General features: G+C 27.6%; 2 protein-coding genes across 3 annotated transcripts; one reads left to right on the forward strand and one right to left on the reverse strand.

The window, feature by feature from the left end:
• Positions 1–1,045: 1,045 nt before the first annotated feature.
• Positions 1,046–2,170, forward strand: LOC101506121 (protein DMP2-like). Its single transcript, XM_004486030.4, has one exon. The coding sequence runs from the start codon at positions 1,118–1,120 to the stop codon at positions 1,712–1,714; it is 597 nt and encodes a 198-aa protein (XP_004486087.1). The 5' UTR covers positions 1,046–1,117; the 3' UTR covers positions 1,715–2,170.
• A 122-nt stretch (positions 2,171–2,292) lies between these two features.
• On the reverse strand, positions 2,293–5,002 carry LOC101497549 (uncharacterized). 2 transcript variants are annotated; one of them, XM_004486242.4, is made up of 4 exons: positions 4,132–5,002; positions 3,312–3,519; positions 3,084–3,213; positions 2,293–2,666 (listed from the first exon to the last, which is right to left on the reverse strand). In XM_004486242.4, exons 1-4 carry the CDS (start codon positions 4,878–4,880, stop codon positions 2,383–2,385), a joined length of 1,371 nt encoding a protein of 456 aa, XP_004486299.1. In that variant the 5' UTR covers positions 4,881–5,002; the 3' UTR covers positions 2,293–2,382. The 2 variants fall into 2 exon arrangements, with proteins under 2 accessions (XP_004486299.1, XP_012568156.1); XM_012712702.3 differs by having other exon boundaries at positions 2,410–2,658.
• Positions 5,003–14,529: the final 9,527 nt, after the last annotated feature.

The raw sequence follows: 14,529 nt of genomic DNA on the forward strand, positions 1-14,529 counted from the left end.
TAAAAATTTAAATTATTCTAATTAATTAAACTACTAAGATAGTAAACTAAATAGTTTAATAAAAAAATTAATTAAATTCAAACAAAAAATAAATTAACTTTCTTGAAAGATTTAGGGGTATTATCGTATTTTCAAAAATAATCAACACTTCTCTTTTCTCTATTTCTTTCATCTTTCACTTATACCAAACAATACTTTAAATCTACTTTATTTCTCACTTATTTATCCCCTATTTCTGTCTTACCATACTCTTTCTTACCTCTTTCTCTCTTCTCACTTTCTCCTCGCAACCAAATACACCCTTAAAGTTTCAAACCATACATTAATATTTAAAAATTATAATAGATTTTTCAAAAAAAATGCTCTCAATCTTTTTTATTCTCTTCCAAAATCTAAATGAACAATAAAAAAGTGAAATGAAATATAAAATTAGATTCTCTAAAATATTAGATCTAAGAATAAAACTTAATCTCATCAAGTATATTAGCTCATTAATTTATTTAAAGATGGTTTAATATGAAATAATTCTTTAAACAAATTAAGAGGTCAAACCATGCATACTTTTAAAAAAAAATCAAACTTATGTCTTATTTTTTTGTAAACCCATATTTGACCCTCCTAAAACTTAATTAGGTGTAACTTATTTACACCACTAATAACAAAGAGATAACTCATACTCCTTCGGTATTTAAATAATCAATCAATTGATTAAAAAAGTTACTTTATTTAACTAAATAACAGTTTTGAAGGATTTGAAGTGTTTATTATAATCAGGGTCTAAGAAAATGATTTATGAAATAAAAATTTCAAACAAGGAAGTAATGACAACCCTATATTGCTACTAATGATAAAACAAGAAAAATGTCCTAGCCATGGACAAAAGCTTGAATTAGAATTGAAGGTGAGGTATGACTCTTTCCAAAAGTACAAGCAAGACAACCTCACAAAAACACTCTTCACCCATTTCCATTTTTGCGTATAAGCAACTAACTCTACCCTAACTCCCCTCCCTTAACACCCTCTTCTATAAAGTCACACAAATCACCACCCAAAACAACTCACAAAATTAATGAAGTTCCTATATAGTGTAATATAGAAGCTAAAAAAAAGAGAGAAAATGAGTGAAGGAACATCAACCTCAAAAACAAGTAACAACAAAAGTGCAAGTAACATGACAAGAAAGACATTCTCAGGAGTTGGAAACCTCGTTAAGCTTCTTCCCACAGGCACTGTTTTCTTGTTCCAATTTCTAAGTCCAGTCTTAACAAACAATGGACACTGCAACACCGTCAACAAATACATAAGCGCCATTTTCCTCGTCATTTGTGGCTTCAACTGCGCTTTTACTTCCTTCACCGATAGCTACACCGGAAGTGATGGCCAGAGACACTACAGCATTGTTACTACAAAAGGTCTCTGGCCATCTCCGGCGTCAGAATCGGTTGATTTGTCGGCATATAAGCTTAGATTTGGAGACTTTGTGCACGCTTTCTTGTCGTTGATCGTGTTCGCGGTGTTGGGACTACTTGATACTAATATTGTGCTTTGTTTCTACCCGGAATTCGAGTCGTCGGAGAAGATTCTCATGCAGGTGTTGCCACCGGTTATTGGGGTGGTTTCTAGTACAGTGTTCATGATTTTTCCAAGTAATCGACATGGAATTGGTTACCCTATTAGTTCTGATGCTAATGACACCTCTCAAAAGTCTACATAACACCCCTTAAAAAAATAAAATTAGCAAAAGAAATTAAGAGATGAAAAATGAAAAATTTCTCTTTAAATTCGTCATTAAATTTTGTGACGAATAAATTAAAGAGAAATTTTTTTTTATTACTCATTTCTGTTGCTAATTTTATTTAATAATGATAATGGAGATATACAACTGCGGTTATTTGGTCTATGTTGTTTTGATTGGATTTGTTAATTTGTCAATTCTATGACAATGTTTATTTGTTTGGGTTGCGTGTGTATTGTTAAACATCAAGGTATCCATTTATAATTAAATGTGATGAGTCAGTCAAAATAACTAGTCAATGAGTTACAAGTTACAACAATGAATCAATGTGTCACTTGTAAATAAATCAGTGGGTGAATTAACTAACGAGTCATTACTTCTGAAAAACTGTATGTAACTAGATATTAAATTTGGAATGGTAGAAGATATTATTAATTGTGGATGAGTTGTGATTATTACCTACTAACATATGATTTTAAATTATAGTTACACTATTACAGATTTTGAAATATCTACGATGAATTTAAATTCAATAACTTCAATAGATATTATATCAATTTTGTAATTGTCGAATTTTATTATTGCATATATCAAAATACACAATATTGCTTTCTATATACAACTATCAAATTATTGATTAAAATTTTCTATGGTACAAGAATTTTAGGAGGTGGGGTTGATTTCCATGCACCTGTTACAGAACAAGGTTGTGTTATTCTCACAACCTTCTGCCTTAATTTCCTACATTGTCTGATTACATTATTCTGAGCAGAGACATTTACTTTCATTATGTCTACCTTCACTATATGGTGATCAGAAGTTCCTTTAGAAGAAATTACTGAGTATGACCCTGGAACAAATTTGTATGGTGAATTTGATGAACCCAAAATGTAATCCACCCTTGTACCATACTTGCATGTACCCTGCACATCTATGAAACAACTTCACATTACAAATTTTAACTTTGAACTAGTATACATAATCATAAGGCTTGAACATGTTTTTTGGACTAAAAAAATATGTTAATTTTTCCTATTGGCCCTCTAAAAAATTTATTTTAATTTTTTTTTATGTTGAAAGAAATGTCGTCTAATAGTTCTATTATGATACAGATAAATTAAAAAAATATTAGTAAAATACAATTAGAGAAACGAACTAGTTATAGATGATTCAAATTTGAGAAACAATTTAAACTATCAAACTTAACTGAGGATCAAAATTGATTATTTTTAAATAATAAAATAGATACTAAATAAGAATACAAATTTTTGGGGCCAAAAACATTTTTGAGCCTAATGATAAGTTAAATCCAGTAAGCAGAGAAGCAATTGAATATTAAGATATATACTTTGGCCTTTGGCAATGATGACAATAGGTTCACATTCTCCAGCATAATCCTTTGCATCATCATAGTATTTTGATTTCATAAAGTTCATCACTTCAGTCATTGGCCTTGGCTTTCCAAGCTTCTCATAATACTACAACAAAATCAACAACAAAAAAACAAATTTTCTAAGAGGTGAAAAAGAAACTGAATTTAATGTGAATATTTTTTAGAATATGAATGAATAATTACATTAACAATGTCTGTCCATCTCTCTGATGAGTAATCTGCTCTATAGAGAGAATTCAAACCTCCTGCCAAGATGTGAGGAGGATCATTGGAACGAATTAATGCATTAACTTGCTTCATTCTCCAATTTTCATCTAAATGGTCAAGTTGAGTAGAGTGAAAATTTATTTCTCCTGCCCAAGGTACATCAATTGTTGCCTTTATAACATTCCTACATCATAAACATTTGTCATTGCATTTTTCAATCACACCAAAAATAAAAATTTAAATCAAATACTTTTGGTGATGGATGATGTAAATACCATCTTAACTACTTGTTTCAAATATACATTTATCTCAAATTATTCATTACTTTTCTTAGTAATACCATTATGTACCATCTAGATTCACTTTAGTACAAAATCACAAAGTTAAACACAATAATTGATCTCGACCATCAATTTTAGATTGATTTTCACTAAATCATCTTTAAAAATATTTACAATTGAATTGAGATTAAACATTCATAATTATTAATTGTGTTACTCATATACTGAGTAGAATTGAAATTCTTTTATTGAGATCAGAGGATCAAATTTGAAATAATTTTTTTGAAAAAATAACTCAACTTAACTGAACCGCATATTATTTTAATCTTTGCATAAGATAATTTTTACCTCAAAATCAATAAAAACCGAACTGCAAACAGCCTAAACTCATACATACTACTCTAAGGAAATTATAGTCAAAGTTTATTTTACCTAAATCATAGTGTAATTAATGATTTTTCTTAATATGAGATAGCATAGTATGAAGTATATAAGTTAATAAAGAAAAAACAAACCTGAAATCATCATCATCAGCAATCTTTTGAACTTTCCACTTTTTAATAGGCCATTTAGATAAGATAGCATTTCCATATTCAGGAGCCCAACTCTCAGCAAAAACATATTTCATCCCTAAAGCAGCTGCCAAATCAGAAAGTGGCTTCATACTCTTCTCTTCCTCTGCCTTAACATCTTGCAGTGCCACCACATCAGCATCTATCTCCCTAAGCACTTCCAAAATGCTTCTGCTTCCACCACTCAATTTCTCACTACCCTCACATGAATAATTCATATTCATCATAAAAGGAAAACACACAGGTGATCTTGCTGGTACTTGATTTCTCCTTGAAACACTAACCATATTGCTACTATTTGCTAATGAAATTTCATTATCAGGTAGATTAATTGAAACCTTCAAATTTGATCTTGGTATTGAACCATGTAATGGTGATTGTTTTAGTATACTCTTTGGAAAATCACAACTTTCTGTTGTTGTGGAAGAATTTTTCTTCTTTTTGTTAGACACAACAATATCATCAAATTCTGAAATTGCTGGTGCTAGTGAAAACATAGCTACATTGAATGTTGCAATTCTAATAGGCTTTCTTGTGTCACACTCAACTAAGTTGCTTTTTGTTTTGCTTTTGTTGTTACAATTCAATTTTCTAAACCTTTTGATAACAACTTTAGATCTAGGACGTTTCCATAGTAGAAATAGTATTCTTGAATAAAGGTGCCTAAGTTTTCTTCTAATTACATTCAGCATCTTGGAAGAGAAAGTGAAATTAAACCAAATGGTTATAGTGAAATAATAAGGAAAATAATTAATCAGTTAGTGTTTATGATTGCATGACAAGTTCATGTTTTCTTTTAGTACCATAAATGAATGTGTGGTAGATCTTATACATAGTTGAAATGAGTCAATATATTGAATTAAAATAAAATAGAGACAACATTAGGTTCTAACTACTCCACGAAGGAAGATAGATAGAGTCAAAAGAGTTGACAATGGTGACATGTTGTTGAGCTTCTTTTGTGACACAAGGAGAAAAAACATCAACTACCACCAATTAAAGTTGACATCAAAAGTCCTTTTTTATAATAATAACAAATATCAATGAGTGAATAGATAAATTTTCCTAAAAAAATTGTAAGGGTGGGTCTAATGAGTACTTGAATTTTGTGAATCCATTAATACATTATTAAAATTCTAAAGTATCGGTCAAAATAATTTCTACATAGACTTTTATCTTTAGAAACTATATAGTAGTATGTTAATTGAATATGTTATTCCTCTACATTGATATTACTCAATGTCATCATAACATGGTCTATGAGATTTAGGTCTTTCATTAACTAATATGTCATTAATTAGTCCATGAACAATTACAATTAGTGACAATTTTAACTCTGAAATGACTGAATTTCATAGACAAATTTGTCATTAGTAAGATGAAATTGATGTGTAATCGACATGGACAAATCACACATTCAATTAACGTGTCACATTATAATTGTTCAACGGAAAAAGTTATAAAAAAATGACTATTTTGACAAACATTTTACAATTCCTCTAATATATTTATCAATTCATTAAATTCATAATTTCTAATTAGCGCGATATGTATAGTTTTGATGATTAATTTAACTATTCATCGTAGTATTAAGATGGATGCAAAACTTTACATATATAAATTAATACTTGCTACATTATGAGTCATAATGTGAGGTTTCCATCCCGTGATTTGCAGTCATGTTTGACTTTGCAACAGCCATTTTGCTTAAGCTAGTAGATTTACATTTTTCTTATATGATGTGAGAGATCAAATTTTAGCTTTCTCGGATGTATCATAGAAAGTTACATTAATTGAATAGTTTAATTGCAAGTATTGTTATTCATTACATCGATACCAAAAAGAAGTTTATACATTCTTCTTTGTTGTGAACTACTGTTAATTATTAAATTAAAATTAATAAAGATTCTGATGGATCAAAGTTTTTTAAATAACATAAACTTTGCATAATGTCTCTAGTTATAATAAATATGTACATGCAGTGTGATGCAAGGATAGTTGTGAAGCAGAGAGTCGTTTTCACATAACAAGAAGTCAATGGCGTAGGTAGAGAAAGTGATCAGGGGCAGTTAGACAAGATCTAATCTAACAACACACCAAAATCATCATCACTTAGTTATTTCAAACTTTAATTAATAGGTAAGCTTTACAATATACCTTTTGGTTATAACAACAACCTTAATTCATTATGCGATAAGACTTGTTATTCAAAGTATATATACACGTATTAATATATATTTCTTTAATAATATTGAAATATAAACATACATTTTTGTTTAGGTTATCATAGTTTATTTTTCAATAACAAAATAATACATAAATTTAATTCTATGGTGGCTAATAACAGAAAAGCAATCCGAACAAAAACATTTGAATAATCTAATATGATGTATTTGCATAAATAGTATACGAAAATCAGAACTACATAGATTTTAGAAGATTAATCTAATTCCTAATCAATGAGTAAATTAACTACTCATATTGTTTGATAAAAGATACATAAAGAAAAAGAAATTTCAATAAAAGTTCCACTAGATCTCCTATCAAATGTAGCAGCCTCCTTTTTTGCATCCAAAAATATGAACCCTCACAAAATTCTTATTTTCAACTTAAATAATAACTTGAGAACGCGCACTAATGTGTTGCGCTGGGTTCAGGCGCAATGCACCTCCACAAAATTTATTGTGGCAGAGTAGGTTGCGTAATATGTTGTGATGTCTCATGTTGCGCCTAAAATCAGTTAGTTGTGTCAAGATGTGCACTACAACACAGTGACTGGTGCAATGTATCTCAGACCCTTCCTATTGCACTCCAAAGGCAATTTTTGTGCATCGAACCGCTAGCACTAACCATTTGTAACCTCCCGAGTGCATATTCCTTAATGTAAATGACTTGTAACATCACAACAAAAGAAAAAAACTTCGAAAATTTATCAGATTAAAAAGAGTTAGTACTGAAACATTCAAAAATAATCTAAGATAATTCAAATTTCATTTCTAATTCAAATAACTATAAAGACTAAACTTTAAACAAAAATTATTTATAACGTGCTAAAAAAAATAAGAGTTGATGTAACTTCATCAGATACCCAAATTACATATGTTATAGGAGTTTTTTTTTAAGGAATATATTATAGGAGTTAAAATCGATATATAGAAGCTAAGAGAAGACCTATAAAAAGACAAATCAACTAATCAATGCGAATTTGGTTTAATATAATCAAGTTTAATAGTTAGGTATTGAATATAATATTCTGTTTTGGATTTTTTTTTTCTAATTTTTTTGTTTCGGATTTTAATTCAAACTAACAAAATATCTATATATTTACATGCGTCACACATGTTTTTAAAAGGTTATCACTCTTTGTTAATGTGATATTTAATTTTTTTTTTAAACTATTCATTTAATTTTATAAATATAATATTATAAATTATAAATAATATTGTTTGAAATGTTTTATTGAATAATATTGTCAATGTTATTTTTTATTGAATTAATTATTTTTGTTTACCTTTAATTATTTATAATCTTATTAATTATATCTCCACTTAAAATAAATAATTAAAGGTATTATTTCTAAAATAATACAGTTAATTTTGCGTTAACTTTAAAAATGACACTAAAATATGAATAAAATATTTCTACAAAAATGACACTTAAAAATGGGGATTCAATATTTTAAAAATATTTAGACTTAATTGTGGTTTTGCTCCTCCTATTTTAGTTGAATCACAAAAGTAGTCCCCCTATTTTATTTCTCTTCAGTTTTGGTCGCCCAAACAGATTTTTTTCCAAAATTTTATGAAGTTTCATTTTTTCAAGTCACACCACACCATTTATAATCATAGATTTCAGGTACAATTGTTATACAACAAGATCTTGAGGCATAATATGACTTAAATAAACGCAAACAAAATGAAACTTCATCAAGTTTTGGATCAAAATTTTGTTTGAAGACTAAAACTGTAGAGAAATAAAATTGAGAGACTACTTTTGCGATTCAACTAAAATAGAGGGATCAAAACTGTAATTAAGTCTGATATTTATTTGATTTTAGTTTTCAACAAAGAGTAAAAGAGGAACAAAATATTTTGTAGACCTATTTTTGTTTCCGATTCATTTTGAGAATTTGAATAAGAGGAGACCAAAGTAACTTATAAAACATTTAAAAGCTCTTATATTTTCTTGCACTAAATATAAATTTATTTTCTTTCACTGAATATAAATTTAATTAAGGATGAATCATTTAATAGAACTGAGTTAGAATAATTATTAGTTATATTTAATTTAGACCATTGAGTAAAACCATAAAACCTAAATTTTAATTAAAATATTTCTTCTATCCTCTATTAAGCTAAGACAATTTATATGATACTCTTGAAAAGAAAAGTCTATCGGTATACTTAATTTTTTAATCAATAAACATGTTACTTTTTTTCACATCAGTATTTATATATTATATATTAAATGGTTCATATTATTTGTACCCATATATTTATTTTTTAATTTAATCTCTTAAATTTAATAAATTATTTTCCTAAATTTTTTATTTTAATTAAAATTAAAATTATTATCAACTCAGAACTCATTAGTTTAGAAATCTTTCTCTTCCTCTCGCGAAACTGCTCCACTACCAAAGAAAATCGACCACCTCCGTCGTTCTTTCACCGTCATGAAAAGAACTCTTCACCATTCTTCCATCACCGCAAGAAGATTCCTCCTCAGTCTAACTCCCAATTCGCTCATTTATGTGTCACTGTCGCTCCCATAATCGTCACACCGTCGTTTTCAGCTTCGTCTTTGATTCTTAGTGAAAAATGGCGAAGGAAGACGATAAAGATCGACGAAGAGACGATGAGATAACAGACAGAGAGAAAAAACTTAATTATTAGTTATTTTTTATATAGTATAATAAATAATATTAATTATAATAAATAATATTAATTATTTTAAAATAAAACAAAAACGTCAAACTTAAAATTTGATAATGTTAAATTTAAAATATAATCAAACTTAACCATAAATGAGATATCATTATGTCAATATTGGAGATTTAATTTGATAATAGTAAAACATTAATTTTGAATTATTTCTCTCATCGTTTAACCAAAGAGATCTCTTTGTAGTTCAAAAACACATTAAAAAAAGGATTAATCATAGCACCATTGAGATTGCTGATGTTTACTGTGCTCCCCATCTCCCTCTCTCTTTCTCTTTCTCTTTCTAAATTGCGTTTTAATTAATTTGTTTCCTTGCTATGATCAACTTTGTGAAATGCAAGTGCCTAATTTGTGTTTCGATTAAGCTGCTGAATAGATTCTCATTCGCTTAGATTTTGGATTCGATCCGGTATAAATTGGTGGGTTAATTTCCTTTAGGATTTTCACCTTCTTTTAGTCTTTTTATTTTCCTCTTAATTCATGTATATGATTCTACTCCAAACATCATGATTAATGTGTGTTTTGCATCATTATATATACACCACTCCACACAAGTTGGAAGGTTGGATCTAAATTTAATAAGTTTTCACAACTTCTCTCTCAAATCCAACGGTTATACATATCGAGGATTCATAATCAATTGATGTAGACTAGAGCATCGATATTTTTCTATCGATATATTTCAAGCATTTTATATTTTTCAATAGATAGTATTTTTGGTTTAGTAAAAAGAAAGATAGATGTATTTTTTACATTTCTTATTACTTTCGGTTTATATATTTTGGACACTTATTTTTAATTTTTCCAAGCTAAAGGTATAGAGTTTATTACAAAGTTAAAGAAATATTTTGAGGCATGTAAGTTTTAGAAATATTATTAAAAAAAAAAAAATTGGAGCTCTTTAGGAGAATTCTCCATAATACACAAATCAAAAGAGTTTAAAGTCAAACAAAAATAAACAAGTCAATTAGTAGTTTGTTTTCCTTTCTGTCAGATATAGTTGATCACAACTTGTCTATCCATATTATGTAGTTCACGAGTGCAACACATAAGAGTTGGGATATTTTAATTGATTTTGCAGTAACCAGTCAACATGTCGACTAGAATCGTTCTCCACTTGCAGGTGTGTCCTTGTCGACGAGTCACTTCCATATCCACATACATACCCCACATCTCAACATGTAGAGCGTCACAAACCCCAATTTTCCGTATATAACTGATCATATACTTCCCAATGTTGTCACGAAAAAGGCCTATAGATCCTGAAAGATTGATCAAGCTTTTGTGTGGATCGTCGTTGTTGAGTTTGATCCATCCTTCATGCGACCTCTAACAGCTAATGAAAACAGTGTCCAATTGTTGAGGCCTACCAATAAAGTCAAGAACTTTGCATCTCTTTAATTATCTCATTTGTCATTTTAATAATCTCTTGAGTTGGATTGCTCGGACAATAAAATCCATTATCAATATATTTTTATTCTTCTACATCCATAATTGCTAGATGCTACCGTAAAGATTGTTTCCTACTCATTAATGTATGATCTCCTTTTATTATGCTCGAGGTTGTCAAAGATCCAATCCTGCAAGTCTAAGTAAAAAAATTAGTAATATACGTATTATTCACCAACTTGATCTAAATTTTATTGCATGAACGTAATCCCTCAAACATGACCAATTGTTTCGTCTTTATTCCCACAAACAGGATACATGGGTGAAATTGGATGGCAAGTGGTGATGATTTTTTTTTTTAAAACAGCAAATAAATCCATCCCAACTAAAGAGAGGCATAAGCTCCCTGCAGTTTCTCCCCTAACTCGCCAACAATGCAATTCAAAAAATACAAATTTGATATATTTACAATTAGGGGTGTACATAGATTATACTCATTCTCTCTAAAAAAACCCTATTACATGACTTGTCATATTTGTGTTTTAAATATCTTTTATTTTCTCTCTTTAAAACAAGATTTTTAATATTTCTATAATAAAAGATGTTTTATTAAAATTTTGAACTCTAATTTTTTTCTCTCATTCCATATAATATTTCTCTCTCAAAATTATTGGTTATTAAATCAACATTTAAATTTTATTCTTTAATTCTTTTAATAATTATTGTTTATACATCAAGTTTGTTGCAAAAAAGTGGGAAAAAAAATGAATGTAAATTGCACACATTCAACAAAATTCAAGCATTTTATTGGTCTGTAAGTCTTTTTACATATAATCGAAATATTCTTTTTATACACTTTAACACAAAATAAATTTAAATCAAAACTAAAAATAAAATCTTTGATAGGTAATAGATGAGACTCAAACTTTAATATTTTTAAATAAGTCTGACATATTTAAGCAAATCTTAGTCCAACTCAACTTATTTTCATCTCTAAAATAAAATAAAATTAAAATATGATCTCATATAACATCAAATTTTTTAAAATATCATATTAAAATAAAATAAAAATACTTAAATTATTAATATACCAAAAAATATATCTAAATACCTTTTTAAAATGTTAATATCAACTAAACTTTTAATTAGTCTAACGTGTTAGACATTCATAAAAATCTAACGTGTTATATCTCTCTATATATATAGATATATATACCTTGATGTCCAGTGCGGTTCCTTCTTTGTGAAAAGCATAGTGAGTGAGGTTGACAGTTGCGTTTTCCACTCCAACAATGGCACGAAGGGTGCAAGTTCTTGAATCAGGAGTTCATACAACACACCGTTGGGACTTTTTGATACACCGTTCGCTTCTTCATATAAATATGCTATCATATAAGTTATAAGTTATTGATGTGTGAAGTTAATTAATCTAACAAATTACTTATTAAATGCATTTTGGTTAACATTGTAACGAACTAGACAGGGATCACTTAACATAATTTTATATATGTTTTAACTTTTAGAAACGAATTACTTGTGGTACTAAAGTTTTACTATGATCGATCCAAGTGAAGTTATATACGTAAGTGTATGACTAGATATGATATGACATGCGGTGTTTGTGACATGATTTCACGTGGAGAATAGTTACCAAACCTTTTCATCTAATAGAATTAGTTTATTTCACGTGGGAGTTACTGCTTACAAAAATCTTTAATGGGTTTATTAATCAGTTGACTTTTTTCCGTACTCACTCTTATATTTTTTATTAATATAAAGATGATTTTTTTACCAAATTGATAAATCATCAATCTTATATTTCGTCAAAGATTTGTTTCGTAACACGTATGATATATATTAGGTAATAATGTTCCAACGTACAAGAAGTTAGCCTATTGGAATTTGGAATATGCAATACTATACTGTATTAACTATGATGAGAATTTGAGCAAACAAACAATAAATTTTTCATTTAATGGACAAAAGATAATATAATATTATCAAAAATGGAGGGAGACAAACCATGGTCCACAACATAACGTCATCATAAACATAAAAAATAAATAAATTGAATGGGTGGATTTCAATTCTCATAATTTATTTTAAAGAGTTTTTACGGTATCCTTACAAATTAAATGGTTTTGATATATTTAATTTTTAAATTAATATATTAACGGTCACTTTTATTATAAGTAATATAAATTTTAAAAATTTAAATTTTGTTTAGTTGATATTTTTTATAAATGATACAAAATTATTTGTTTTTAAATCATTTAAAAATTAATTGTTCCGATTCCTGCCGAATTAATTTTTACATTAAAATTTTTCTTTATTTTAAGTGAAACAAATAAAGTTTGCTGTACGTACATGCCATTTCAGAGATTTTAAACATAATTGAACAGAGGAAATAATTATGATCTTTTGGACAAAGACAACACCAAATTTTCTTATACAATAGCAATTAAAAGATAGACAGCGGTGAATCTTACACAAAATATTGATGGAGAATCGGGAATCTAAGTATTAACTAAAATATTATAATTAAAATTGTTAAAAATTATATAATAATTTTTTTTGGTCAAAGTTTCACGCAATTCATACATAGACAAGTTAAAAAAGTTAAAATTTCAATTTTCACAAATTTTATAATTTTCACAAGTTACACAATTTTCACAATTCACGCAAGTTTTTAGAACTTCACACAATTCAATCAAATAAAATATATTCATTTTACAATTTTCATTTTTGTTGAAAACTTTCTTTTTGAAAAAATGCATCGATTTTTTTATTTTTAAATATCGTGTCACTCCTAAAAAGTATACATATTAATTAAAACAATTCACAATTAAAAAATAGTATCACAATATATCATATATCAATGGTTAACACGTAAAAGTTTGTTAATAGTTAGCAGTTGAGTTGTTAATTAAAATGTTAGAATTTGTCTGTCCAGTTTAGATAATTTATCCTTAGATAGTATGTAGTTTATATATATATAGTTTAGTGTATTTATTTTATTATATTTTATTATTATAAATTCTAAGAGAGAAAGTCTAAAATAGAGATACACACGTGGATGGCGATGCGACGTCAATTTTACAAAATCATAAAGGTTTAAGAATATTTTAATAATTTATCAATATATAGTTATTATATATATATATAATCAATATAGAAATACCATACAACAAGGAATTGAGGGAAAGTTTGGATGATTGATAAACCTTGAATTTAGTGTGCAAACTATAATTTTATCTTATTTGATACTTAAACTATAAAAATTTAATGAATAGTTTTTAAACTATTATAAATCCCTAAGTTAGTCTCTAAGTTGCTTTAAAAATAGAGAAAAAATTATAGTTATAAATTAATTTGATGAACTACTTATTATATTTATTACATTTTTATAGTTTAAGGAGCAAATAAGAGACTAAATAAAAAATTTATTTACTGGATGAACATATATAATCAAAAAAAAGTTTGAGATTTAGGGTAAGTCTATAAAAGTAGGATTATGATCTTTCGTTTTACTAACGAATTTGGATTGACGCGAACAATTCTCCTTGCATCCACTGCAATTAGGAACATTGATGGTCGTTCCATCTTGAATGAACTTTATAAAAAATCAAAATTTAATTTTTATTTTATAATTTAAAATATTAAACTTAAATATAAACCATCCAATCAAGATCGATCAATTACGAATATCAAACCGCATGAACGTAAGGGGATGCCAAATGCAATAAACCTTACACATATGTGTACCTCAAACAAAATATTGAATAAGTGCAAAGGAAAATAAATATTATCTCAGTTTCTAATTATATAAGTCAAATAATTACTACCGCTAGAGTAATTTCTTCAAATTTATAATATGATTTATAAAGAGTATAATAATACGCTGATCATTCTATAGCTTGTTCCTAAACAGCTATAAGAAAGACAAGTGCAGCTTTATGAGAAAAAATAATTTTAAATAAAACCAAAACATCAGAAGAAAAAAGAAAGAAGC

Source organism: Cicer arietinum, chromosome 1 (genome assembly GCF_000331145.2).
Source record: "Cicer arietinum cultivar CDC Frontier isolate Library 1 chromosome 1, Cicar.CDCFrontier_v2.0, whole genome shotgun sequence".
In the NCBI taxonomy this organism is placed as follows: domain Eukaryota; kingdom Viridiplantae; phylum Streptophyta; class Magnoliopsida; order Fabales; family Fabaceae; genus Cicer; species Cicer arietinum.

Coding starts and splice junctions, on each gene's coding strand:
- LOC101506121 (XM_004486030.4), top strand. CDS start 1,118: ATGAGTGAAGGAACATCAACCTCAAAAACAAGTAACAACAAAAGTGCA.
- LOC101497549 (XM_004486242.4), bottom strand. CDS start 4,880: ATGCTGAATGTAATTAGAAGAAAACTTAGGCACCTTTATTCAAGAATA. Junction 3,520..4,131: donor GCTGATGATGATGATTTCAG/GTTTGTTTTTTC, acceptor TTTATGATGTAG/GAATGTTATAAAGGCAACAA. Junction 3,214..3,311: donor GATGGACAGACATTGTTAAT/GTAATTATTCAT, acceptor ATTTTGTTGTAG/TATTATGAGAAGCTTGGAAA.